Source organism: Tympanuchus pallidicinctus, unplaced genomic scaffold, assembly GCF_026119805.1.
Source record: "Tympanuchus pallidicinctus isolate F22 unplaced genomic scaffold, pur_lepc_1.0 scaffold15, whole genome shotgun sequence".
In the NCBI taxonomy this organism is placed as follows: domain Eukaryota; kingdom Metazoa; phylum Chordata; class Aves; order Galliformes; family Phasianidae; genus Tympanuchus; species Tympanuchus pallidicinctus.
This window is the reverse complement of record NW_026294669.1, coordinates 34,457,626-34,483,461: the sequence shown is the minus strand read 5'-3', so window position 1 is coordinate 34,483,461 and position 25,836 is coordinate 34,457,626. Positions and strand designations below refer to the sequence as shown.

At 46.6% G+C, this 25,836-nt stretch overlaps 1 protein-coding gene across 7 annotated transcripts in view; it reads left to right on the top strand.

The window, feature by feature from the left end:
• Positions 1 to 24,866, top strand: part of ACKR3 (atypical chemokine receptor 3) — a 48,114-nt gene extending 23,248 nt beyond the window's left edge. Inside the window, exons 3-8 of one of the 7 annotated variants that reach the window (XR_008204852.1) lie at positions 6,947 to 7,129; positions 8,190 to 8,263; positions 11,006 to 16,407; positions 16,620 to 16,764; positions 17,549 to 17,948; positions 18,565 to 19,839. Coding sequence is in view for 6 of the 7 variants with exons in the window: in XM_052675889.1 (XP_052531849.1) it covers positions 22,942 to 24,036 (1,095 nt within the window). In the remaining variant the exon portion in view is untranslated. Of the gene's footprint in view, positions 1 to 6,946; positions 7,130 to 8,189; positions 8,264 to 11,005; positions 16,408 to 16,619; positions 16,765 to 17,548; positions 17,949 to 18,564; positions 19,884 to 20,102; positions 20,457 to 21,003; positions 21,988 to 22,914 lie in introns of those variants that run through there. The other 6 variants (XM_052675889.1, XM_052675885.1, XM_052675887.1 and 3 more) reach the window with 6 other exon arrangements.
• The last annotated feature ends 970 nt before the right edge of the window (positions 24,867 to 25,836 follow it).

The following is a 25,836-nucleotide window of genomic DNA, read 5'->3' as shown; positions in this document are numbered from 1 at the left end:
AAAATAATAATGAAATGGGCATAATGAGTACTAGAAATAGCTTTATAACCTCTGGAGCTGGGAAATATAAATACATATTCTAAATGACAGTTCCCACCCTCTGCCCTGAGCTTCTATTTTAATCAGTCGCGTTCAACTGGCGAGGTTAATATGGGAGACAGTATTTCATAGGCAAATGAGTTAAGATTATGGTTCTGCTTGGGTAAATCACAGAAACTCTTCAATGCCTCCATTTACTCAACCTCAAAATGGGGCTATGGGCGTTCTCCTCACCCCTGTTCTATCCCTTGAGACCCTCGAGCTGAAAAGGGTGCTGATGAGATACAGGAAGAGGAGTGCGATGAGCGAGGTCAGGTTGATGGATGGGCTTGAGGATTGTGGAGGTCTTTTCCATCCTGGATGCTCCTACGATTCTGCATTATTTTCTGACTTTCTGTAATTTGTATGAAGTGGAAAAGAGGCTTGCTTGTATTAGTGCTGGAATCCTTCCTGGTAATTGTGTTAGAATTGGCAGTGGGGAAAGTAAACTTGTTTTGGAAACAGTTCTTGATTATTTTTTTATTATTTTTTTTAAACAGGAATTTTCATAACTTTATCAAAACTTTCCAAATCTTTTCATACCAAATTCCTGAATTCCTATTAAATGCAACTCAATGTGATTGATTAGCATTACATCTCCAGCTTTTCCTTCAGCCCACTCCTTTCCTGTGGCCTGTTTTCATTTCCTTGCTAATCCAAGCGTGTCTAATGTGCCTGGTTAGCTTGGGGAGGTTTTTTTATGGTACAGATATGTGAGGGAGATCTGGCTAAGATTGTGTCTAACAGTTGGCATCCATAAATATAGGTGGGGGGAGAAGGATAACAGAAAGGTCAGGGAGAGATGCTGTTGGTAAAAAGAGATGGTGGGGAGGTAAAACGTGTAACTTTGGCAACGCTGGATGAAAAATACATGCAAATGGATCCAGGTGCAGGAACTGCAATCCCATTGGGCTTGTATTGCTTTCTGCTGTCATGTTAGTTGCTCAAAGAAATGTGAGCACCCGCTCCCTGTCTGTGTCCAGTAGCCCTTGCCTTTCAGCTGCAGGGCTTTGGCTCTGTGCACTGTCACGTTCCTCCTTTGGCGAGCTCAGAAGTGCTGGTGATAAGCAAGCATCCTTTGCTGGTGTGCTGAAAGAAAGGCCACCTTGCCTTGCAAGTGCTCTCTCTGAAGACAGCTTTGGTGATTGCATTTAGGGAGGTGAGTCCATTTGTTCTTGCTGTGAATTACAGAAACCAGACCTCTCATTTTCATACGGTCTATATCCACTAGCAACCAGCTGGTGCTAGCATTGCTATCAGCTGGGAGCCTGGTCAGGAAGCTTTTATTTACTAACTATTTTTAAAATTCATTTCTTAATCTCTGCTGCCTTTTCAGTGTTTCTCTCTACCTTCGTGACCTGTCTCATTCACCACTTATACAAGCCCCAGCAGTGTGCTGTGGGTAGCTGTGAGTTTCTTGGTGCAGTGACCAGACGGTGTCTTGCAATAAGAGCATGCTAGAGACTTCCCTCGTCTCACTTCAGCACTCTGGGAAGTATGAACTCAGCATGATCTCTATGAAGCTGGAGTAAATGACTACGTAGCTCTGGAACAATCTTTTGCAGTCTAGTGCATTTCCATGTGTGAAAATGGGTAGGCGTGCAATTTATTAGGCTAAGAAAGCGAAGGGCTGTGGCTTTTAAATGATTTGTGTGTTTATTTTTGTGCACAAATCCCACACTTCCTTCATTAACAGCAAGTATTTACTTTTAGGTACGGCACAAATCTGATGTTGAGTTTAAGATTAAATAAATCCCCACTTATGGAAAAGCTAAGTTCCTGTGCTTCCAAGTCTCTTCACAGAAAGTTTGGGTTCTGTGTCTGTGTTGGAGACTTGAAGTTGAGCAGCCAGAGCTCCAACCAAGCAGGAAGGGTCAGATTTTAGGCTGTGTTAAAGGCTGGGGCCATTGAATAGCATGAAAATCCTTTCATGTGGCTGGGGGGATCCTCTGGAGACAGGCAGAGGCCAGCCTTGGAGGAAAGACTGGGAGCAAGGTGAGGACAGGAATCCAGCCTGTCTGAGGCACAGGATAAGGTTTCGCTTCTGGGGTTTGGTTCATTTGCTAAAGCAAACAAAACCTTGGTTTTGACTTTGCTCATTTGTTTCTCTTTTTTTTTTTTTTCTTTTTCTCCTGGAAATGTATTCCTTCATCAAGAGGTGCAGGAAGCTTCGCAAAACTCAATTGGCAATGAGACACTCTCAAGCAATTTCATTTCTTCTTTTTGAAAGGTTTCCAGGTGTGGGTTCCAGTCAGCCGAGCACGGGACACCCAGGCTCTCTTACAGGTTTGGTGCCAGGGTTTTAGTCACCAATGTGATTCTCCAATATGCTGTAATGGTGGTTTATTGCTCTATGAAGCAGCGTGTTTTGTTTCAGTGGCATCAGACAGCTTTTTGAGGTTTGAACACGTTTGTTAGAGACTCGGAGGTCTCTGGGTGATGAAGCTTACAGAGGAGCTAGCATCTGTCTTTGGTGCCAGTGTTGGTGTGCCTTGCAGCATGGGTCGTTAGCAGACGATTGTCTCCTTCTGAAACTGGGTGAAGCCTTTAGGCTTTGCCTTGATTTGCCCTGTGTTGGAGGAGTGCTGTAAGGCTCTCTGTCCTCCTGCCCAGAGGTTCACAGTCACCTCAGGTGTGATAGGTTAACAGACACCACAAAAATCATAGAATGGTCGGAGTTGAAAAGGACCACGATGCTCATCTAGTTTCAATCCCTCTGCTGTGTGCAGGGTCATCAACAGCCAGGCCAGGCTGCCCAGGCAAATCATAGAATCAGTAAGGTTGGCAAAGACCTTCAAGGTCACCTAATCCATTTGTCAACTCATCACCATCGTACCCTTGCCAAGAGCTTCATGCTGCATCATTTTGTAGAAGCAGATCTGCCGTGCTCTGAATTCCTCTATCAGAGCCATGGGTGATGGCCGCCAGGAGCTCTGCCCTCTGCTCTCACACATGGAAACCAATCTGCAAGTGATCTGTCACCTAAAGCCACTGCTAATGATAGGCATTAGCATAAGCAAAGCTAATTCACTGACTTCTCTCCAGTGCACCATATAATTGATTTCATCAAATGAAGTCTATGCGATAAAGCTGTGGAAGTGAAGGGAGATCTACAACTCAATTGTAGTTCAGCCACAGATCTATTTATTTTTTATTTTTTGACAGCTTCAGCTTGCTGGGGAGGCCAGAAAGAATGGAGGTTTTACGAGGGTTGATATGCTCTTTATCACTGACATTTCATACCCTGGCTGAAAATGAAATGAAAACGTTGCAGGTATTTTTTGGATTAGTCACGGGAGGGAGAAGTCTGGGTCAAGACAGTTGTCTGGCTATGAAGAGCTTTAGCCCTGCATAAGCCTAAGTGTGCTTTTTATCTGTAAGTTTTGTTGTTGCTCCGCAGAATGCAGAATTGGGGAGAGATGAATGTGTATTCATTCAAACTGACAGGCATTCAGCTTTTGGTGATTCTTATTCTCTTTAGCAAGGTCATTGCAAGTCAAGGGTAGCTCTACACTTGGGCTGTGCTGGTGTACGTAGCAATAGTGGGCTGGTTTCCAGCAGTCAGAAATGGAGAACTGACCTTTAAATGTGCCTTCCAGCTCAAGTGATTCCATGGTTCTATGAACTGCCATGGTCCTGTCCCAGCTTTTTCCCATGACTTCAGCAAGTCTCTCCACGATTGAGGATAGTAGGTTCAGCCTGTCATTGAGCTGGTGACCCCAGTATGTTCCAGCTGGCCTGTCTTTCCTGGGTGCTCATGTTTTCCTAGCGTCACTCCCTACTGAGCCAACCACACCACTGTACACAGTGGTTTTATATTTCTCTCCATGCAGAGCGATTTATGAGGTTGTGATATTAGCACTCGACTGTGTATTTACCTTCTCTTTTTTACTGCTGCCTGCAGCTCTAGAGAAAAGCTGAAAACGTTACTGAAAGAGAGCTGATCCAACTCCTGTCTGTGCTGTGATCCTATGGGAATGTGGTGGTCACCCAGGATGTATTCCGTACCAGGACGTCCTTGCACTGAGCTTCTAAGGGAAGCGCTGTAAGGTGGTGGCAATTGGCAAAAGGGATCAGTGCATCCCAGTGCATCAGTGGGAGCTGCTAACATGCAGCTTGGCAAAAGCAAGCTTTAAGGATGGATCTGTAAATGGAGAAGGCATCAGGGTGCAAGGTAATGCTTGCTGTCTGGGTAGAGGAAAGGAAAACTGGGGGAGGGGGGAAGTATCTTCAGAGAAGCAACAGTAATCCATGACAAACCAGCTGAGAAATAGAAGCAATAAACATAGTGAACTTTGAACAGACACTGCAATCTCTTTTTTTTTTTTTCTTATTTTTTTCCTGTCCGCTGCTCTGTTTCCTATTCACGATAAACACCATGTCCAGGAGCAAAAAGGAGAAATTAGACCACATCTTCTGGAATGCTTGTGTAACTGGAGGAATGATGGATACTCTCTATGAATGGCCACCGTGCAGAAATAGCTTGTGCAATACATGCTGTGGGAGTACAGCCCATCCAAAATATACTAGTTAGCTTTTTTTTTTCTATAGATGGAACTGTTTTCCCTTGGGGTGCCTTTTTAAGAATGGCTTAGATCTATCCAATAGATATGTCTGCTGCAGCTTTTGAAGGCTTCGTGGTGAATCTTTTGGGAAACTTTGATTCTCTTTTGTTCAGTTGCTGCTGATTTTCATGGCTGCAGTGGGTGCAGGATTGGTTTAGGCCAAGCAATAGACCTTAGGCTCTTCAGAGAGAGATGTTAAGGGAGTGATCAAGTGAGAACTGGTGTCTCCTATCACTGATCTTGTCAGCCTCATGGCTTCCATGAAGTTGTATGAGATGTGACTGCATCATACAGATTGCTTGGGTGCTAGCTTATGTCCAGGTAAGTTGAAAGTGCCAGAAAAAGCAGTTTTGTGGGTTTGCTAGCTTTTAAGTAGTCATGTCACTATGATCTTGTTATGTCAAGGTTGCTCCCTTCTGAAAGGAGCTGAGATCACACAGATCAGAGAGGTTCAGAAATTGAAGGAGCAGAAAAACTGAGCACGCCATCCAGAACCCTAAATTTCCCTGTGCGCCATCACCTTATTCTTGAACTGACCTGCAGACTGTGTCCTGCAGAGCTGTGCTTCACCAGCAATCCTTGTCCCTTTTCGCTTTGCTTACACAGCTGGTTTTCAAGTACTCTTGGAAAAACATACATTCAATACAAATATTATCCCTGTACATCCTCCCTCTGTTATTTCTTGTGTGCGGGATCAGCAGTTTGCAGAGCGTACCTCGAATCCCATCAGGGGCCAGAGCTGCCCACTGCCTATGAGAAATATTGCCTTACAAACTCCTTCACCGGGTCGGTCCAAAGAAGTGCAAGTGGTGACTGGGAAAGGTATAGCAGCCCTGGGATGGGTTGTGTTCAGTCAGGCTGTAAAAAAAGGCACCGGGTTCTGAGAGAGGCTTCAGTCCACGGGGAGAGATTGCGAGGTGTGAGGCTGCTGGCTTTGTGCAGGTTATTACACTTCCATTGCTGATTTCTAAATGGAGTCCTGTTGCTGAGAGAGACCAGGTTTGTCTTTACTAAAAACTTAGGGGTGGGTTTTTTCTGTTCCAAGGCATGTATGTAACTTTAGATGGCCATCTCTGTGCCTCATCACCTCTGAGATTTTTCCACTGATATTCACCTTGAGAAGCTACAAAGAGGTAAAAACTACAGTGGCTTGCCGTGTTTTTGCTACAGTGGCTCGCTTTGATATAAATCCTCAGGGTAAAAAACACCTTCCTTTTGCAGCGAAAGCAAAGGCTTGAGGGATCTTTCATGAAACAGGCTTAGTTCCTCTGGAGGACTGACATCCCCATTTTTAAGACCTAATTGCATGAAGTCTCCTGTGATAATTTCTTAGACAGCAAGGGGAAGCTGTTGGAGCCAGCCTCCAGCATCGAGAGGCTCGAGCCCAGCAGGTCGGTGTGGTGGCTCGATAGGGCAACAAAGAGATCCAAAGAACTGAGCAACAGCAGCCCTGTCCTACGTGCTTAGAGCTTTGATTTCTCATCCATTACTAACACAAATTCCTCGGGTTGATCAATATTAAAACGGCTCACTTAAAGGCACGTTTCCTTTGCGACTCGCCTCTATTTTTGTCATGTTCTCGTGATAAAGGAATGCTCTGTAGCATCAAGTTATCACTGCTTGAGAGCGGAGGCAGCTCTCACAAAAAAAAAAGGCATTGGTCTGACACATGTTGTCCAACACTTTGCATTCTGGGCTCAACCAAGGCTGGACTTCCTACCTTCGTGTTGGAGCTGCTGACATACACCTTCCTTCTCAGCTTTGTTCCCCATAAAATGTCACAGCCCTCTGGTTCCACTTGTTGCCACATGGGTTCTTGTTTCCCAAGATGACAGCCATCAAAGGATGGCTGGGCAGCTGCTCAGATCTCCCAGCCATTGGGAGCCTTGTGTGCATTAAAGCTTTCCTGCTCCTCGGTAGTTCAGATGGCTTTGTGTCTGTGAGAGCAGGTAAAAATTTCTCAGGTTCTCCATCTTCTAAACCTTTATTTTTTATTTTTTATTTTTAAAAAGCTACTTCAGTTGGATTTGACAGCCCAAAGCCCACAGAATGCTGGTTTGTAGGATTTCAGCCCCCACGCTTAACCTGACCATCACGGCCCCCTCATAAACCTTAAGTAACAGCAATTTTAAAGCCCTTTGCAGCATTGATTTATACATTTTTCTGCAGTATCAGCATTGCTTTAAAGGACAAAGGTTTTTATAATACAGTTGTAAATTATTTTTCTTAGTGTCTTAAGTGCCTCCTGGGAACGCCTGATCACTTGAGATGCTTCATAATTTATTTCTTCTCATGTTTTTCAGCAAGTGCAATAAAACACTTGTAAATACCCCAGAATGAGGATCGTTACAGATGGCACTGACAAGCACCAGGTTCACGTGGAAGTCCTTGTATCACTGCATGAAGGAAAAAGAAGATAGGAATGATAAGCCTGAAGTTTTCCTGAGCTGTGTGACAGGTGTGAGCAGATGAAGTTTATAAGCATGGTAATTTTGCTTTCTGAATCATCTTCTTGGGGTCCCCACTGGCATCTTTCTTTGCTGCATTTGGGCTCTGGAGGCCAGCTGCTCATGTGAATTGGTTAAAAAAAAAACAGCAACAACAACAAAAAAACAAACCCACAATAACAAAACACCACAGCCAAACCTGTGAAGAGCAATCAGCATCAGTGCTTACATACCCTAATATGTGCCCAGGTGAGAGGTGTTATCGCCCCATTGCTACTCTGAGAAGCAGAAGGATGTTGGGAGTGGGATGGTCCCTACTGGTGGGACTCTCAGCTACAAAAGCAAGTTTTTACTGTGTGAGGTTCGAGTGAGCCATCTGTTTTCTCAAACAGTGCAATTCTTGGCACACACAGTTTTATTTCAGAACTGTACAGTTGGCAGTAAGTGCTTTTGTCCAGATCTGAACCTGGATGGCTGGGGCACGCATGGCTTGTATTCTCTTGAGCCAAGCCATGTTTTGGCTTTCGGTAGTGCTGTTTTACCCTCCTTCTGATGAGTGCCCCATGGGCTGTTTCATGTTGAACTGGTAAATCAGGTCTGAAAGGACATAGAAAGTCTAACTCTGAAGCTTCAGGTGTCACTCAAAAAGCTCAATAAATGCATGAAAGAGATGAAAAGCCTCATTTTTCTTGGGTGCTTCTTGCTGCTGAGGAAGGCTTATGCTATTTCCAGCCATCTCAAACCAAACGTGAATAAATTACATTGTTTTCCATCACTTGAGAGAGTTCTTCTCTCTCCAGCATTGACTTTGCTTAAAGCATTCTCAGCTGATTACTGAGAAGTGTTTAAAGGGAGTTTACTGTGCAAGAGCCTCCAAGCTCAGCAGCTATGTGTAGCAGCTCCCTGAGCTACTGACCACCCGATGCTCTGAATGACAGCATCAGATGTGTATTTTCTCTAAGAGGCCTTTTTGCTTTCCCAGTGCTCTATATCTCTTTCATGTAGTTTTTACCCGTGATGGCCTCAAACACTTGTAGCCACTCAATCTGGCTGTATTCCCCAGTCAAAGTACTGTGCTAATCTGTGTGATTTGTTACAGGGATGTAAATGCTGGTTGAAATACTACGAGTGCGCGTTTTCCTTTGGTGAGAAGGCCAAGAAGATTGCTGATCAGTAAGTAAACATAGAGGAATGGCCTTTATTTCTTGCTTGATGCTGGGATTTCTGGCTAGCTGCACCTCCAGGCACGCTTACAGAATGCCAACAGCCTCTTGTGGTAAGGCAGGGCGTGCTGGTCCTTTGACAAAACAGATCCAGAGGGCTTGAGATATCATCAGCACACCCCGTCTGCTCCTGTTAGCTCATGCAGAACCAGCAGTGGTTGTATTGCTCACGGCATGAAGTGTAAATAGCAGTTGCTGAAGAGCATTGATCTTTGTAGCAGAGGAATTGATCGTGGCATATTGACCTGCCCTGAGCTCCTGGTAAATCACAAAGCGTCATTGATCAGTGCAGTACAGATGTAATAGATGTGTTTTGCTCTGTGTAAACATACAGGGCCTGCTTGTGAGATCAGTTATGAGCCCCGTCCCAGTGACTGCCCTAAACTCATTCTCCTTTTGCTCATGACCTTCCCTGTGTTCTTCATTCAAGAACAATTCTGCAGCAGCTGGTCTTTGGTCCGGATGTTTGCCTGACTGTGGCTGCCTGCCCCTGCTAACCAACCACCTGCCCATGCGAATGCATACCTTGTACCTGAATCCTGAGGGATGGAAATGCCTGCCTAGGAAGCCAGGACAGCCCCTGAAGTGTGCCTAATGTCAGCTTCGTAGACCAATCTTGATGTGTGGGCCTCTTTCCTGAGCAATTAACTGCTTGGTGAGGATCTCACAGGCTTGTTGGAAGTGCCTTTTGACCTTGCTTTCATTCATCTGGCCACTAATAGCTTGTTCAGGGATCCAGAGGGTTTAACCCAACCAGCAGACTGGCAGCTGGCCCGGTTGTGTCCTGTTGCTCACAGCTCAGATTCCTGGCTTCGTGCAGTAATTCATAAATAAATCTCCCTTCTTCCCAGTGCTACTGGAGCCAGCTCTGGGTGTGTGCTGATTACACCGTGGTGGTTGACATCAGTATCTTAACTCTCTTCATTGCAGCCCCCTCAAAAAAGCAAATGTATCTTTTCTTTGTTGTGTCAAGAACGAGGTTAACTCTTGTTGCTGTGTGAGAAACATGACAGGCCCCTGCAAGAAAAAGCAATCAGCTTGGAGCAGCTGCCTTGTTTTCTTTCTTGCTGGGCTGTGTTTCTCAAGATACAACAGCAGTGCCAATGATGCAACGTCTCCCTTGGGAGAGGGTTGGATGAAGCATGCTGGTGGAGCTCCAGCAGAAAGCTTCACCCACAGAGGGTGGGGAGCAGCAGCTGATTTAGACCGAACGATGGCTTAACCTTGCCTTAAAATGAAGCAGCTTTTCCTTTCTTTTTTTTTTTTCCTGTTGGAAAATTGATTTTTTTATTCTGCGAAACCCAACTTTTTATTCCTGCAGTGCTTTTCTCTACCCAAAGGTTGCCTGTTGGAAGGCTCTCCACCAGCTCTATTGGTGGGCCAGGGAATTTTCCAGGGCTAGCTTGACGTTTCCATTAGGCGATGTGAGGCAATTTTCTTTCTGCTTTCTTTTTTAAAGACAGCCAAGCAAAACACCAATTGCTGGTGAGAACTTCAGTACCTGATTTGTCTCTATAAAACTTGCTACAATGTGAGAGGGCTTTTCCAGAGCTATCTGCAACTTACTTTTGAAAGTGCCTTTTCTCTAATGCTGCAAGCAGGAGTTAATAAAATGGCTCAGGAGTCTGGTTCATTTTGGATGCCTAATTGGGTTTTGATTTGTTTCAGCTGAGACTTGTTAAATTTATCCCATGACCCTGTAAATATAATCTGCCTTTTCATCCCTTAAATAGTCGCCATCTCCTTTCAAATGTTATTTTGTGTTTGCCTTTCTGGCTTTCCAGCTTTAAGTACTATAAACTCTGAGGAGCTTGGCTCTCTGCTTTCCGCTCTCCTATGCTGAGGGCTGCAAGGACTTCACTTATCTGTACCAGTAGACTTGAAATCAGCTCCAAATTTATTTCTTGCTTTTCACTTGAAAGCTGTTCAGGTGATGAGCAACTTTTTGGCTATTGAAAGAATGGAAAGAGGCCTCGAGGAATCTGCTTTTTCTCTCTGACAAATGCCAGTGGTATTACGACGGTTGCTTTTATGTTTCTTTCCTGCCTTGTGGAATTCAGTGCCACAGGAAGGTGCTGGTGTGGACCCTCAAAAGCAGAGGTCCTCCAGGAGGAAAGGATGGGGCCATCCTGCCTGGAAAAAAGGCAAAGGTGGAGCAGGTTCTGCGTTAAATCCTGTGCCTTCCTCTCCCATAGCGTGACACCCATCCGCCTCTGCCCTCAGCACACGCTGTGTGCATGACTTCATACTGGCATGGGGATGAAACACCACCAAGAGATATTTTACTTGTGTTTTTAAAGCTCTAGGCTTCAGTATGAATCCATCCGGTAGCACAGGGAAGCTTATAACAGAGCTCATTGCTTTTTCCTTTGACGTTTGCTTGGCTTTCACCGCTCTGCAGGCGTTTCTTATGTGCTTTGGAATGTGATTATTTGTGAAATAGTGTCGTGGGTTGCTTTTTGTGGGTTTTTCTATTTTTTTTTTTTCTTTCTCTCTCCTAGTCTTTAGTGACTACCCCTCCTTGCATTTTGTCTGAAGCGGAGGAATGACTGACTTAACCTGGTGAGGAGAGATGGAATTAGCATGGCTGCAGCTTTACTCTGCAAACTGGTGCACTCAAACAAGAGCTGAACTTCTTCCACATCAAATTCATGATCAGTAATTCTGCCTTGCTTCCCGTTACTTTTTGTAGGTGCTGTCTGTCAAGCCATACTAGAAGGGCTCTGAGTGCTTCACATTGCACTTGATACCCGAGCAGAGAAGGGGCAGGTAGAAGCTAAAAGGGTGCAGGTCCCCTAGGCACCCACCTGTAAAGACACTCCAGGCAGACCAATCCATGCCTTTCTTCTCTCATTCCGGCTCTGGAGGACAGATCTTTACCAGGAGCCTTCTGTCAAACAGCGTTGGATGGCTGAATATTCATGTGCAGCCTGTTTTTGGAGCCAGCGTGAGCAGAGCTGTTGAACTGCTAATGGCAGTTGAAAGTGTTAATTTTCACACTGAGGTAAAACATCCCAAATTTTGGAGATTTCGCTGGAGTCAGGGCCGAAGTTCCCAACAGCTTTAAAGTGTGCATTTGTGAAATGCGGAGTTTGAACACTAAGTCCCTCTTAAAATGCTTTATTTCATCTGAAAATCTCAGACTTGGTGTTGCTTTGTCAAACTCAACTTTTTTTCCCCCTCTTAGAGAGCTTGACTTCCTATTGCAGCTTTGTTTAGTTGAGTTTATGCATTCTTAGCTCTAACATTATACAGTCCGACTGGGAATCGTGTAGTCACAGTGGGAGATAGGAAGGAGCAGAGTAATTTATTCTTTAAACAATGGGATCATCTGCATTTGAGTGCAAGTTAGTTAATAAAAGGGGTTTTAGTGGAATAATAATAATAAGAGGAATTTTGCCTGGGTTTTGCCTGGAAATAGTTGGGGATGGGGAATAGATGGGGAATGTGGCCCTCAAGTTGTGCCACAGAGAGTAGCTTCATCTTCTGTAAGCAGCTACCCTGGTCACTCTTGCATCCTTGATGGATGCATCCTTAGGGAACTCGTGTCACATCCTCTGTGCTGCGATGAACTGGGCTGCTCTGCTTCTTCCCTGGCAAAGCAAAGGGAAGGGTCTGTCTCTGCGTGCTTGGGAGAAGAGTGGAATAGAAACAGACTGGGAAGGCCGGAGGGCTTTGACCAGATCCTAGAACAAAACGGAGTGGATAATTACTGCTGGCAAAAAGACTGAACCGCATGATACTGTTTAACCTGAGATGAGCCCATGCTAGGACAAGCAGCAATTCCAGCTGTGTTTAGAAGCCAAATTAGGTATTGAGTGGTGCCTAGTAGAGATATGCTAGGTGCAGGGAAATTAGTGGTCTGACTCCCCTTAGCATGAGCTGGGGCAGGACTTGACCTTGGACCTGCAGTGAGTACTGTGAGAGTTTCTCCTGGCCTGTAAACCAAGTAACCGAGCGTTATTACGTACACGTGCACACAATAGTGCTTAGAGCCTTTCTGCTGAGGTCTTTCCTTGGGGATCCATATAAAATACTTCTCACAAAAGCTGCCCTGTGCGCAAACAGAGGAAACTCCATCTAGTGACGTAAAAAGAAAAGCCAACAAAACCTTTTCACACGTGTATGTGCATTACCTCTTATCTTACTGCCAGTCTGTTGAAGATATCAGTCCAGCTACGCAGCGCTCACCATATGTGAGACTTAAAGTGCTGCCTGGGAAGCACTTCCAGGCCCTGTTTTGTATTCTGCCATTGCAAGCAAAAATGTCCCCTTTGTCATGTCAGTGAATGAATATTCTTGTTCCCCTTTCTCCTTGGATTTATGTCAACCCTGAGTTTCAACCGAGTTTGATCTCCTTGCTTTATTGTATTGCAAACAGTAGTCAATAGCTCTTCGGCTTGAGATTGCCTGGATTTATTTTCAGGTCAAGTCAACTCTCCTTGACCCACATCTGAACCAAAATACATTCCCAGAAGATTCCCCCCACAGGATATCGGTTCCAAAGACAGAGTGACATTGTAATGAGTTCAAGGTTTCAGTTCAGTACAACAGAGTCCCTGTTGGTGTGGGGAAGGCAAGCAAGCCATCCTTCTTGTCTCAGAGCTGAGACCTCTCCTGGGGCTTTTCAGAGCATATTTTGTCATCCACTGGTTACTGCTCTTCATAGGACAATGCCATTGATTGCATCCCTAGTATTTGCAGTCTCCTGACTGGTCTTGGTTCTGTGCACGTGCGTATTCATGGCTATAATGTGTGTGTGTGGGGAATTTGGTGTGCAGGCTTTAAACAGCTGATGGGTTGCTCTGCATTCATGATTTTCTTTTTAAATTCATTTTTCTTAAAGAGAACAAAAAATGGCATCTCCTTTGGGGAACTGTCTGGCACACAGGCAAAACCAAATGATATTGCATCATAAAGTAAAAACACTGCTTTGAAGAGCTGGGACAAAAATGGAATGAACTCATGAATTTATCCTGGATGATAAATCTTCCTTCAAAAGAAAGCAGCCTTATGTTTAGTACAAAAGACTGTTTATTTCTTCTATGGAAAAAAAAGAAGTGGTGTAATCGGATAGGATTAACTTTCCAAGGGGCCCTGGACAGAAGCTGAAGTATGGGCTGCCTTCTTGTGCTCACATTGGATAATTTGAGCTCTGGAGTAGTCTAAGACCCCTCTGGCTTCCTACAGCATTTGGCTGTGACCAGCTGCCAGCATGACTTGCACCTATAGCCAGCATTAAGAACCCCAGCAACAAGAGTTTCTAGAGGCAAAAGAAATCCAAAGTGCTTGGCTGGTATAAGCAGCTTGTCTCAGCTGGGAACCTGGCCCAGGTGTGGGTAGAAATACAGCCTTATTGGTGTTCTTCATCTCAAGCAGCAGTTAAATACGTTTTTAGCAAATACCAATAATGTACGGCTGACTTAATGTTGCATTAAGAATCTTTGTGGGCTGTGTGTTCTGACTTTGTTGTTTTGACCGTTGGTGGTTGATGTTGCATTCGCCCTTTTAATTTCACCTACTCAATTACCTAGGAACAGTCTTGTGCGTGCTTTTGTCAGCGGGAGCGATGATGCTTCCAATTTCACACCTCAGTGGAATGGATGGGAAAGTTTTGGCTGAGATAGCTGTGTAGGCAAAAGCAAAGAGGAAAGTGAGAGCCCAGTTTGCATGTGTGTGCGCTTTTATTTTTGCTAGAAGTCCCAGGCAATCCGAGTGATAAGCAAGCCCCTTCATTAAACCTTTCTGATGGACCAAGTTGAGTTCCCTGTGCTTGAGCTGGGTAAGGTTCTGACTTGCCCGTGTTGAATTATTGTGTGAGAGCTGTTAAACGGTCATTGTTACTTTGTGTTGGTAAGTTTGGCTGTTTTACCCTTGTTCCTCCAGGTAGAATAATTTTGATAGAATTTGCTTTGATAGAATAATTTGCACGGCAGTTTTTTGCAGGTAAAGGTCGTGGTCATGAACAGTTACTGTATGTTAACTTGTATGCACCTTGAAGACCTTCCCAGAGCTATTATGAGAGCAGCTGTACAGCAGAACAACACTGAACCCGTTTGGGATGACTGGACTCGTGCTTACGGAGCTGTGTGAAGTTGATCTGAGCCAGTCTTGAAAATAGAGGCATGTGAATTGGAGATATTTGGGAGAGCAGCTTTGCTTCTTGGCTAATGCAGGCAATTGCATTTAGGTGCCCGGGGGTGAAAGGAACATCCCTTCCCAGGTATGAGGATCCTATGGTTCCCCCAAGGGAGGTCCTCTAGGTTACAAGAAATTGGTTACAACCAGCGTGGAAAAATTTACCACTGCTGAAAAAGTTTACAGCTTTACTGATAATTTTCCACTAGGTTTTTGATTCACTGGAGTGCCTGGCACCATCTTGTTTCAGTCTTGTGCATCTGATGCAATACAAAATGAAGATACTTGTAGGATTCTGAGAGGGAGCTGTCATCTGGAGAGGAAATGCGCATAGCAGCGGATTCCAGCGTTCTCCATGCTTCAAGCCAACCTGGGGGAAATTGGAACCTGCGTCTCCTATGCAGCTGCCCTAAAGGTAGGGAGAAAGGGAAGATTAGGTCCCATTTGAAAGGAGTGGAAGACCTGTGCAGCTGAAGCAGGGCTATAGTGAGCCCTTATTTTGCAGCTGGCCTTCCAGTTCTACCCAAACCCTGAGAGCCTGGCAATTTCTAGTGCTGAGCCCGGCAGCAGTCAGAGTTCCAAAGGAGCATGCCAGATAATTCCCACCCAACAAACATCAAACCTGTGGAGAACTTAGTTGTGATGCATTCGTTGTCTCACCTGCTGTCAGCGTTTGCTAGCAGGCTAGACAGCATTCATAATGGGCCCAGTAAAAAATTACCCTTTGTGTTCATGTAATATTTCAAGGAACTGTGGCTCAATTGGGGTGACCTTCATTCTCAGCTCCCATGCGTGGGCTTAGGTCCAGTAACTCCAGTCAGGCTCTGCTGACTTTCGGCAGCTGGGACTTGGGCCTTGCTTTTTATGTCCCTTATTCTATGCTCATGTAGTCAGTTTCCCTTGCCAAGATTATATTTGCTTTCCTTCCTAAAGGACTGCTCTAAATATCATGCTTTAAAACAATGTGTCTTTTCTCCCCACAGAGAACAATATGATATGCCACTGTTGAATTAATATGTCTATGAAAAGTGAATATAATCTCCCCAGTAGATCCCCTTTCCAAAAGATTTATGATTTAATGAATTTTTTATTTCTTACCGGTGTGTAGCATTCAGTCATTTTACACCTAGCAGGAATTTTTCCCAAGGAAGCAAGGCAAGGTGGAGAGGGGGGTTCCACCATCCTGATTCAAATCCTTTTTTTCCCCTCTCTGCTCTGCTGTGCCACTTGTAACACTCATTGCTGCTGCAGATTCTGTCAGAATCTACCCTTAAAATGTGCAGGTTGTGATGCTGGGCTGAGACAGTGCAATATGGAGAGAAGTTTGGAGCAGTGCTTATATAAAAACCAATGCCTCTGAAGTCTTCGTTGCTCTCTGCTCGACTGCTCTAGGCAGGATTTCTTGCTCATAGTCCTACTCTATCTTCCTTGTGGTCGTGGTCCAGTGCATTTTCAAATAAATTGCTATAATGCCTCTGACAGTAGATTATGAAGCCACAAATAACATCCGCAGGTAACACCTTTATTTAGTGGAAGAGGAGTTAAAGCAGAAGTGAGCTGTGAAGAAGAGAGCTGTTACAGATAATTATTAGCTATGTGGGTAATATTCCTAATTAAGCCAGCAATTGATTTCTCTCTCTTAGCCTTGAAAATGGGAATTGATTGCTCTGCTGGCCCTTCCCTTGGCTGCTAGGATGCGTGCCGTACCTATGCTTGGCTTTTGGGAAACTTGCTGGGGTCAGCGGCTGCAGATCCTGCTGGGATGGACAGAAAGTGCTGGCAGGGTGACTGGGCAAGGGGCACTGGCATTAACCTCTCTTATGCTGTGTCTTCAGAGGAGAAAGACAAAGAGCAGCTACAATCCTGGGTGGCCCCATTGATTGAGACGCATGTGAAGCGGTGCGTGCTTTATATTGTCTCCCTGAATCAGCACTGTTCATCATCACTTGTCAAGAGGTAAATGCTACAGGCAGTATCCTCTCTGCCTGGAAAACACCAATCTCCAGCTGCAGGTTCTCACAGGCCTATTGGCATATGGTACCTCGGATGCTGAAGCCTGTGACGTCCCAAGAAGCTCAATGTGAGCGCAGCATCCCAGCCTGTCCCACCCAGCACCACCAGCACGTGTCTGGGTGGGCATTAAATGACTTAATTGTTTTCTGTTGAAGGGGAAGTGAAACTGGACTGTGCCACAGTCACGGCTTGCTGGACATTCCTTGTTTCCTGCCATTTCTCAGAGGTGTCTCCAGATTTCTTACAGAGCGAGGAACGTGACTGGCAGAGGACAGAGAACCTTCATGAAGGAGAGAGGAAGTGAGTGCTGCGTTTCCATCTAGCGGCCCGCTGGCACTGACTCCCAGGACTGCAGGAAGCTTTTTACCTTTGTGCACTTCATGTATCACAGCCTGATTTCCTGCAGGCGCCTGTCTGTTCAGCTATCCCTGGCTTTGTCATCTCAACGTGGGTGTTTGCACTCCTGGCCAGCACATTGTTCTCTGCCTGTGCATCATGCTGCTGCCTTCAGACACGCTCCGTGATGCTGCTTCCGTCTTCTGCTGCTGCATGGATATCCTCTCTTATGCAATGGAGAAATGTTTCCCTTTGTCCCCTTTTGATAGGTGACATGCAATTCTAATGCCCCCCCTCCCAACGCACACACATGTAGTTTGCCATATTGGTTTTCTCTCTCACTCCCCCCTCCCCCCCAAATGTTTCTAACACTTAAAGCTGCCAAATTGCATTTTTTTTTTCTTAATCTATTGACTTAAGTGGGCAGGGCTTGGTGTTAGCTTCCATCTGCCTCACAGTTGGAAAAGGAAGCCTTAAGAGAAAGCGAGGGGGCTTTCAGCTCTCATTTCAGCAGGGAGAGGCTGCAAGGGACGCTGTGGAATCCTGGATTTTCTATTTCTGTCCGTTGCCCCGTTAGTGTAAGCACTAAGAACTTGTGCTTTTGAGGGAAAAGAAAGATACTGCTTTAATTCAGGCTTATTAGGTAGGCAGTTAAAGTAATAACCCAGCTTTCAGCACTGTGTTGTGCCAAATATGCTGGGTCAAGTCATTCAGCTGTGTTTTCTTTTCCTTGACTTTTCTCTCATAGGTATGACAGTTCTCTCTATCTCCACTGGTCAGAGCTCACCCCTATGTGTGTTTATCTTCAGCGCTGAGCACAGCAGAGTGTTGATTTCATGCAAAGCCCTATGCTGCCCACGGACATGGATAGCAGAGGCTTGTGCTGGGAGAATCCTGCTGCTGAAGACAGCCTGCTTGCTGTCACCCTTCAAACCAAAAAGCGCAGCTGTGGAGCTGGAGGCTGGGGCTGCTGGCTTTGTCAAGCAGTTGCCTGATGTTCAGGATTCAGCCTTTAGAGTTTCTCTGCACTGCCTGCAGTCTGGGATGGCAAACTCCAGGTGTCAAGCCGCGTTACAATTGCTGAACAAGTTCTTGCTCGGTTCTCATGGCGTAAATCCACGTCCCAGGAGAGAAGGAAACTTGGATGGGTAAGAACTCATCTTGCTGCATCTGTGCAGGGAGTTCCTGCTTGATGAGCTGCCTCAGAGCTCGCATCTCCTGGAGGCTGTGGTTGGACTGCCTTTTTAACAGTGGTTATAGAGCAGAACTAATCTCACTAAGCAAGTAGCATTGGCCCTGTGCTGATCTTATCTGGGGTGCCCAGCTTTTCTGCAGCTCTGCTCGCTGTGTTGTAGGGGGATGGTTTTGTGTTGTGCAATTCTTTGAGACAGTGTTATTTTGCTTACTGCTCAAGCATTTCATCCCTGAGCACCGAGCAAAATCTGGCTTTCATAATGGAAAGGGAATGGGCTCGTCCCTCCTGCGTGTGGAACGTGTTCCCTGTAAAAGATAGCTGGAGGGAGGACCTGGAAGGGGAGCGAGGGCAGCGAGGGCTTTGCTCCTGCTCATAGCAGATGCAAGAGAGGAGGCTGCCTGCAACTCCTGGACGGCGAGCAGCCGTGTGGTTGCTGATGCTGATGTGTATTTTTGGAGAGGCTGTAGTCCTTGATGTTATTTTCTGGTGCACCAAGTAAAGAAAAACTGCTTGCTTTTTTGACCAAGGGACTCTGGACTTGTGCAACAGTACTTTTTTTTTTTGCTTAGGATTTTCAGAGCCTGATTTAGCCAAGGGCACACACTTATTTTTAAACTGAAGCCTGTCATTGTCTGAACTCATCATACTTCAATTCCGCCAGCATTCGCGGGCTTCAGCGAGCATGCAGAATTTAAGCGAATGCCAAAATGCTTTGCTCATTGACAGCTGCGAAGTTGGGAGGATCTAACTATCCTCATCTGGGGAAGGGAGCGAGGTACGTTTCATCTCACCTGCTCCATCTGTGGGACAGCAAGGGGCTCATCCTTCTGTCCTTCTCCTTCCTGGCACCTAAAACACGGTGGGATAGGCTAACTTCAGTGCATCCTTTCAGCTATGGGAGGGTTCATGTCCACAGCTTAATCATCTCCTCCTTGCTAGCAGAGAAACTGAGGCTGATTAACGCTCTTTGCATGCAGGATGCAAATCTGATGCATCCATGGACTTTGGTGATGTTTGAATGGAAGCTTTTGATTGCCCACGGAAATAAGTTTAAGTATTGTTGGATAAACAAAATGCATACTTTTTAATGGTGCTTCGCTCCCTCGCTGGAGCGTGCCCAGAGAAGGGCAACAGAGTGGTGATGGTCTGCAGCACAAGTCTTATGGGGAGCAGCTGAGGGAACTGGTGTTGTTCAGCATGGAGGAAGACCAGGGGAAACCTCGTTGCTCTCTACAGCTCCCTGATGGGAAGCTGTGGTGAGGAGGCAGTAGCAGCAATTGTATGAGAGGTGATGGCCTCAGGTAGCACCAGGGAAGGTTCGGGTTGGATACCGGGAAGCATTTCTTCTCAACAAGAGCAGTGATGCAGTGGCACAGCTGCCCAGGGAGGTGGCGGGGGACCCTGGGGCTGTTCCGTAACCGTGGGGATGTGGCACTGAGGGATGTGGGCATGGTGGGATGGGCTGGGGTTGGACTGGGTGGTCTTTCAAGTCTTTGCAAGCGGAACGGTTGTGTGGTTCCTTCACAGGGCAGGTGCTTAGATAGCTTTCCTTTAACGAGGAGAGATGCAGCGGGGATTTCAGCTGTAGCAGGCACGACTCTGACACCCTCTCACTTTTCCTTGGCGTTACTTTTTCTCCGCTTTGCGAGGGAGCAGAGGTGAGATTCCCTGCGTGCTGCTGACCGAGGCTCTCTCCACTTGACCCAGCCCGGTGTACGCTGGAGGCATAAGAACAGCCGGGCGAGCCCCCCGAGCTGTCCCGGGCCGGGGGCGGGCGGCGGGGCCGGGCAGGGCCGCCCTCCGGAGGCGGTCTCCCGTTGCCGCTATAAGGGCCGACGGCGGCGGGCGGCGCTCAGTGGCTCGGAGCGGGCGGCGCGCAGGCTGTGAGGTAATCATGGCGGGCGGCCGTGGGGGGAGCCGGGCCGGGGCTGAGGTGGCGGAGTGTCCCGCGATGGCAGGGCTGGCTCTGCGGTATGGGGTGACGCGGCTGTTCCTGGCACGGCTCGGGAGTGCGGAGTGTCGGAGATGGGGCTTGAAGCGGAGCGGGAGGTCGGGCTGTGCTGCCCTGCGTGCCCGCGGAGAGCAAAGCGTGCAGAGCGGGATCTGCCCGCTGAACATCGCTCTGCTCCCCTGGGCTCGGAGCTCGCAGGTGGCAGGGAGACGTGGGCTGTCCGCCTCTCTCCCTCGCTATCCGGCGAGGCTTGAGCCTGTGAACGCAGAGCATCCCATTTCCCTTTGCTGGCTGTAGGGGGAAGCGGCGATCTCTCGCATGCAGCCCCCTGAACTTAGTTGGGGTTGCGCAGGTTCAGATCGCAGCCTGTGCTTTGCAGAACCTCGTGCGTTTCTGCTGGCGGATTAACCCCCGGCTGAGTCTGATCCCAGCTGCTCAGTGGGTCTTGCAGCGTCCCGACCCAACTGAAACCCGTGTCTTCCACTGGAGAAAGTGATGGGGACGTCTCAGGTCTGTGTTGGGATGGTGTTCCCTGTGACAGCTCTTTGGGAGCAGCGCAGATGTCAGCCTTGCCCTTGCGCGGGGCTCTGTGCTGGCAGGCAGAGCTCAGGTTGCTTTGAGTGCGATGAGGCGAGGTGAGAGGACTTAGCCAAACAGGCAGTTAATTTGGTTCGAATCTCAGCCTTGTCTTTCAGCGTGCCGGTGAGATGAAAGACTGGAAGGCTGGATAGGTTTGCAGCAGTGAGCTAGGTGCCCTCACGGGGCCAATTTGGGCCCTGTTTGTGGAGAGATTTGATCTCTCCTGGCTGTGTGCGTGGCCCTCCTCATTGTTAGTGCCACCAGCTTCCCCTTCCAGAGGGACAATAGTGCCTTGAATCTTCTCCTGTAATCTCCCCCCCCCCCCCCCAGCCCCTTATCTCCCTTTTCTTCCTCAGTTTGTCTCTGTGGCAAAGCCTGGCTGTGGTGAGGCAGGATGGGTGAGAGCTTTGGGAAGAGCTGATTATGCAGACAGAGGACTAAGAGGTGCTTTGTGAACCCTTTTCAGAGGCATGAAGTTTCCCCAGCTCAGGTGCCAGTCCCCTGTGGGGACAAGAAGAGGCTGCTTAGTGCAGAAGCACGTCCCAACTCTTCCTTGCTCTGTTGTCTCCTTCATATGTTACAACATTTTAGAACTGATCCTAGAACATCCTAGAGCTGGGTGTTCCCTGTGAGTTTCCATAATGCAGGCTATCTCATAAGTCCCACTAAAACCTTCATCCCATCCAAGAGATCCTTTGGGGAGGTAAGGACATTGAGAGATACAGGTGGTTGAGTAAGTTGTTTCCCCGTGTGCTCTCCTTGGCTTGTTTCAGTCACTTGGTTGTTCAGTGCAAGCTTGCCCTAGGATTGAGAGCAGGAAGCAGAAGGATGCTCTCAGTTACAGAATTTACATCTTAATTGTGGAGAAGAATGAGGCTTCTGGCTATGTTTCAGGACGTTAAAGTGTCTAAAGGATTTTATATCTGAAAGAGGGGGATTGATGAGAGAAATGCAAGCTGAAGCTATCAGCTAACAAGGGCAGCAAGTGAGAAATGCTTTTCTTGACAGATCCTTTACTTACTGTATCCCTTGACAGCTTGCTCAGGCTGTCCGCCTTGTAGTGGCCAGACAGCAGAGTAAGAGAAAGCTACTTGTTGCAATTAAGCTGGGAGGAAGGATGGGCTGCAAAGCCTGCTGGTGTTACTGCTGTGTGTTGGAAGAGATACAGCTGCCGCACAGCCTGTGCTGCAGATGCGGCTCCAGGGCCTTCAGAGCTCTGCAGGGCGATCCACCTGTGCCATCACTGGACTCCAGCTGTCCTCCAGGTTGGGTGGCACAAACGGGACAGCTCCTCCTTTGCAACCTGGCCTGGTGCTCCAGGGGAATGAGAGGAATGCATCCCCTGGTGTGGAAGAAGGAAGAAACTGGCTGGCAGGTGTCCGACTAGTCCAGGAGCAGCCTTGGGTGGTATTGTTGGCCCAGCAGGGCAGGAGGCCTTTTACGCTGCCCCAAAAGCACAATGGTAATTAGCAGTCCAGCTTGGATTTTGTGTGAGCTGTGTGGGTCTGCTGGGTCCCTCCTTTCTGCTGGCAAGGAACTGAACAAGTAGCCCAGTGCTTTGTCTGCTGTCTGCCAATGGGGGAAGGGGCTGAAGAGGCAAGAAAGTAGGTTTAGAAAAGAGAGAGGGTGGGGAGGAAGCAGTTGTTGTGGAGCCAGCTGTGATGGGGGTGTATTTTGTAAATCAAAGCTCTCTTCTAAAAAGAAAACTTAAGCCGGGCAGATCTACTCAGCGGTCAAGCTCTGATTCTTTTTCCTCAGAGCTACGTGATAATCGTTAAACACAGGGGATGCTTTGTAAAATAGAATTGAAGGGAAGGAGGGAGAATGGAGCAGGATTTAAATTTAAAATTGGATGAGGGTACAAAGCCCCTTAGTTCCCCATTTCTGCTTAATGCAGCTGGAGCTGGACTCGACAAGATGCTTAGCAGAACTTGTGGTAAATGTTTTACAGTACCGTGTATCAGCCAGATCAATTCTACTATGCTTGAGGGAGTGCAGATAAAATGGCTTAAAGATTCCCCTGCTGAAAGCGATAGTATCATCATTTATGGTGGAGAAGGCAGATTTAGTTGCCTGACATTTATTTGGCCACGGCGTACTTTGCGGATTTCACACCCGGGGATGATAGCCAACCTGATGATGTCAGATACGAGCTGCAGGAAAGAATCCCACACAAAGCTAGCGCTGTTCCTCTTTCGTGGACCAGATGAGTTTTGCTGTGTGTCTGTTCTGCTTCCTTTACTCCACAGACCTCTTTTATGAAAACGTATTAGCAGAGCAGGACATCACTAAAGCAACGTGTCTCGCATGCGCTTCTTGCTATGAAGAAGACAGCAGAAATACACCCATTAACCTCAGATCTTTTCTTTCGATCCCGCTTGTTCCGTAGGTCACTCGAAACCTGAAGTAAGCAAGCATGAATGCACTTGATTTGACTTCAATCTTTGATTTTCTGGAAAAGGCCAACTTAACGGAGATCAACTGGATGTGCAACAACAGCGACTGCATCACAGTCGATGCGACGGCATGCCCCGGCACGCTCAACAAAAGTGCCCTGCTCTACACCCTGTCCTTCTTCTGCATCTTTATCTTTGTCATAGGGCTGGTGGCCAACTCCGTTGTGGTGTGGGTCAATCTCCAAGCCAAAATGACTGGCTATGAAACCCACCTCTACATCTTCAACCTGGCCGTCGCCGATCTGTGCGTTGTCATCACGCTTCCTGTTTGGGTTGTCTCCCTCGTCCAACATAACCAGTGGCACATGGGAGAAATCACGTGCAAAATAACTCACCTTATATTTTCCATCAACTTGTACGGCAGCATCTTCTTCCTGGCATGCATGAGCGTGGACCGCTACCTCTCAGTTGCCTATTTCACCAATTCTAGTAACCGCAAGAAGAAGATAATCCGCCGCTGCATCTGCATCCTGGTGTGGCTTCTTGCCTTTTCTGCATCTCTGCCAGACACCTATTTCCTTAAAACAGTCTCTACCAGCAATGAAACCTACTGCCGTCCCTTGTATCCCGAGGAGAGCTTCAAAGAGTGGTTGATCGGCATGGAGCTCATCTCTGTCGTTTTGGGCTTCCTTATCCCTTTTCCAGTCATTGCTCTCTTTTACTTCCTCCTTGCGAAGGCCATCTCTGCCTCCAGCGACCAAGAGAGGAAGAGCAGTGGGAAGATCATTTTCTCCTATGTGGTGGTGTTTCTTGTCTGCTGGCTACCCTACCATACAACTGTCCTTCTCGACATCTTCTACAGTCTTCATTTCATACCCTTCAGTTGTCAAATGGAGAACTTCTTGTACGCCACGCTTCACATCACTCAGTGTTTCTCTCTAGTCCATTGCTGCGTCAACCCCATCCTCTATAGCTTCATTAATCGCAATTACAGATACGAGCTCATGAAAGCCTTTATTTTCAAGTACTCTGCCAAAACTGGTCTCACTAAGCTTATTGACGCTTCCAGAGTGTCAGAAGCCGAGTATTCTGCTCTGGAGCAAAATACCAAATGACTGCAACTCCGGCAAGAACCCTCCTGGACTCTCTGACTTTTTTTTCCCCCCCCTTTCCTTATGCTTGTTATGAACGGGGCATGAATTACAGCCTACAAAAGAGAAATAGCAAACTGTAATTTAAGAGTAGAATCAGGCACAATATGGAAGTGGTACCAAAACTAAGCGTTTTGTTTGTGTGTTTTGTTTGATCTCCTCCTAGCCCAGTCTGGACTTCTTGACAATGCTATGCAAATGGAACCGACTTCCTAGCAGACAAAGCCATTGAGTACCATAGATAACATTCATTTTCAGGATAAGCTTTTTCCTTCCACGTGTAGATTCCCTCTTGTCTCATTGTATATGTTATTATATATAGTGTGTTGTATTTAAAAGCTCGAGACTTTATTTTCTGGCTATCGGTGTACCTTATACAATTGTATTTGAAAATGAAATATATTTTTATCATGTATTTGAAGTATATTGCTGTTGAGTGTATCCAGAGTGCTGTAGTCTGAGTGTTAGGCTGCCATTTGGTTTTAACTGTCCTTGCTAAGAGGATGACAATAAAAGGCAGTATGGCAATGATCTCTGATGTGCATCCTTGCTGGCTGGCACGGTTCACTGACCATAGCTTTACGTGGTGGTCATAGCCATGTCTCTGGAGCATGAAATGTATGTGCTGTAATATAGCTACCATCATGTTAAAATTAACAGTATTGTAAGAGTTGTTAACTCTTATGCCCGGACTTCACAAACCTGTATCTTTATGCACAGAATGAATGATCTTGCTTCTGAGAGTTGTCTCTATTTGTAAGTTATTTTTGTAAAATAAAGATCTGGAAAAACTACGTGTAGAAGTGGTTTGACTTGGTTTTTCTTGGTGCTATCATGCTTCGCCTTAGAAACGAGCCAAAAAGAAGAAATCACAAAGCTGCCTTCTAGTTTCTCTTCAATGCAGAAACAAACAGGTCAGTTGTTGGTTGTGTGAAAGGAATGTGAGATGGCACCAATGAGTAGGAAGAGGGGAAGGAATGGGTCTGTGGAAGGATGTACTCTTTGGGAAGGTAAGGCTGATGGATTTATAAGATTAAAGCTATTGGGAATAATGAAAAGCTGTGTCTGTAGCTTGGATATAAGCATCTAGAAGAAAAATATGGAAGCACACAAGTGGGATGAATATTTGAAGTAATCCAAGTTCAATCCTCTGCAGGTTTTGCTTGCAGTAGAATTCAAAGGTTAGCAGTCCTGAAAGCATTAAGTCCTTTTTTTTTTCTCTCCTCTTTGTTGTGAGCCGCTTTAAATTTGCGTTGTTATTCTGTCAAAGCGCAGGGCAAGATTCAGCTGGTGCAGGGTGTGTGGAGCAGAGCTTTGTAGAGCCAATGAAGTGCTTGAATCATGTCATCCTCGTCCCAGGACAAGGTAATTAATGTTAAATCAACGATGCTGACTCGTTGCAGCTGGTTTGTGTGTTTTGCAACTTCAGCACAACTGCTTTGCTGGTGAAGGTTGTTGTCAAATTCCTGTTAAGAACAAAGCATGCCCTTGTCCTTCTGAGGTCCTGATAGTGAACAGTTTTATAATGACTGTATTTTGTTTCTTTCCTTAGGGTACGTTGCTGTCTTTGTGAAGATGGTGCTATAGATCCTGGGTAGCGCTGAGCGTCGAGATCCTGCAGCGTGAGCTGGAAGGTAAAGTCTCCAGGCATTACACAACCTGGTCTGTTACAGCTCCTCAGAGAGGAAGGCCCTGGGGTTAAGCAGCTAGCTTTTTTCCTTGCCCCTTGACTGCTGTCTGCACAGAGGCAGGACATTTGTGTTA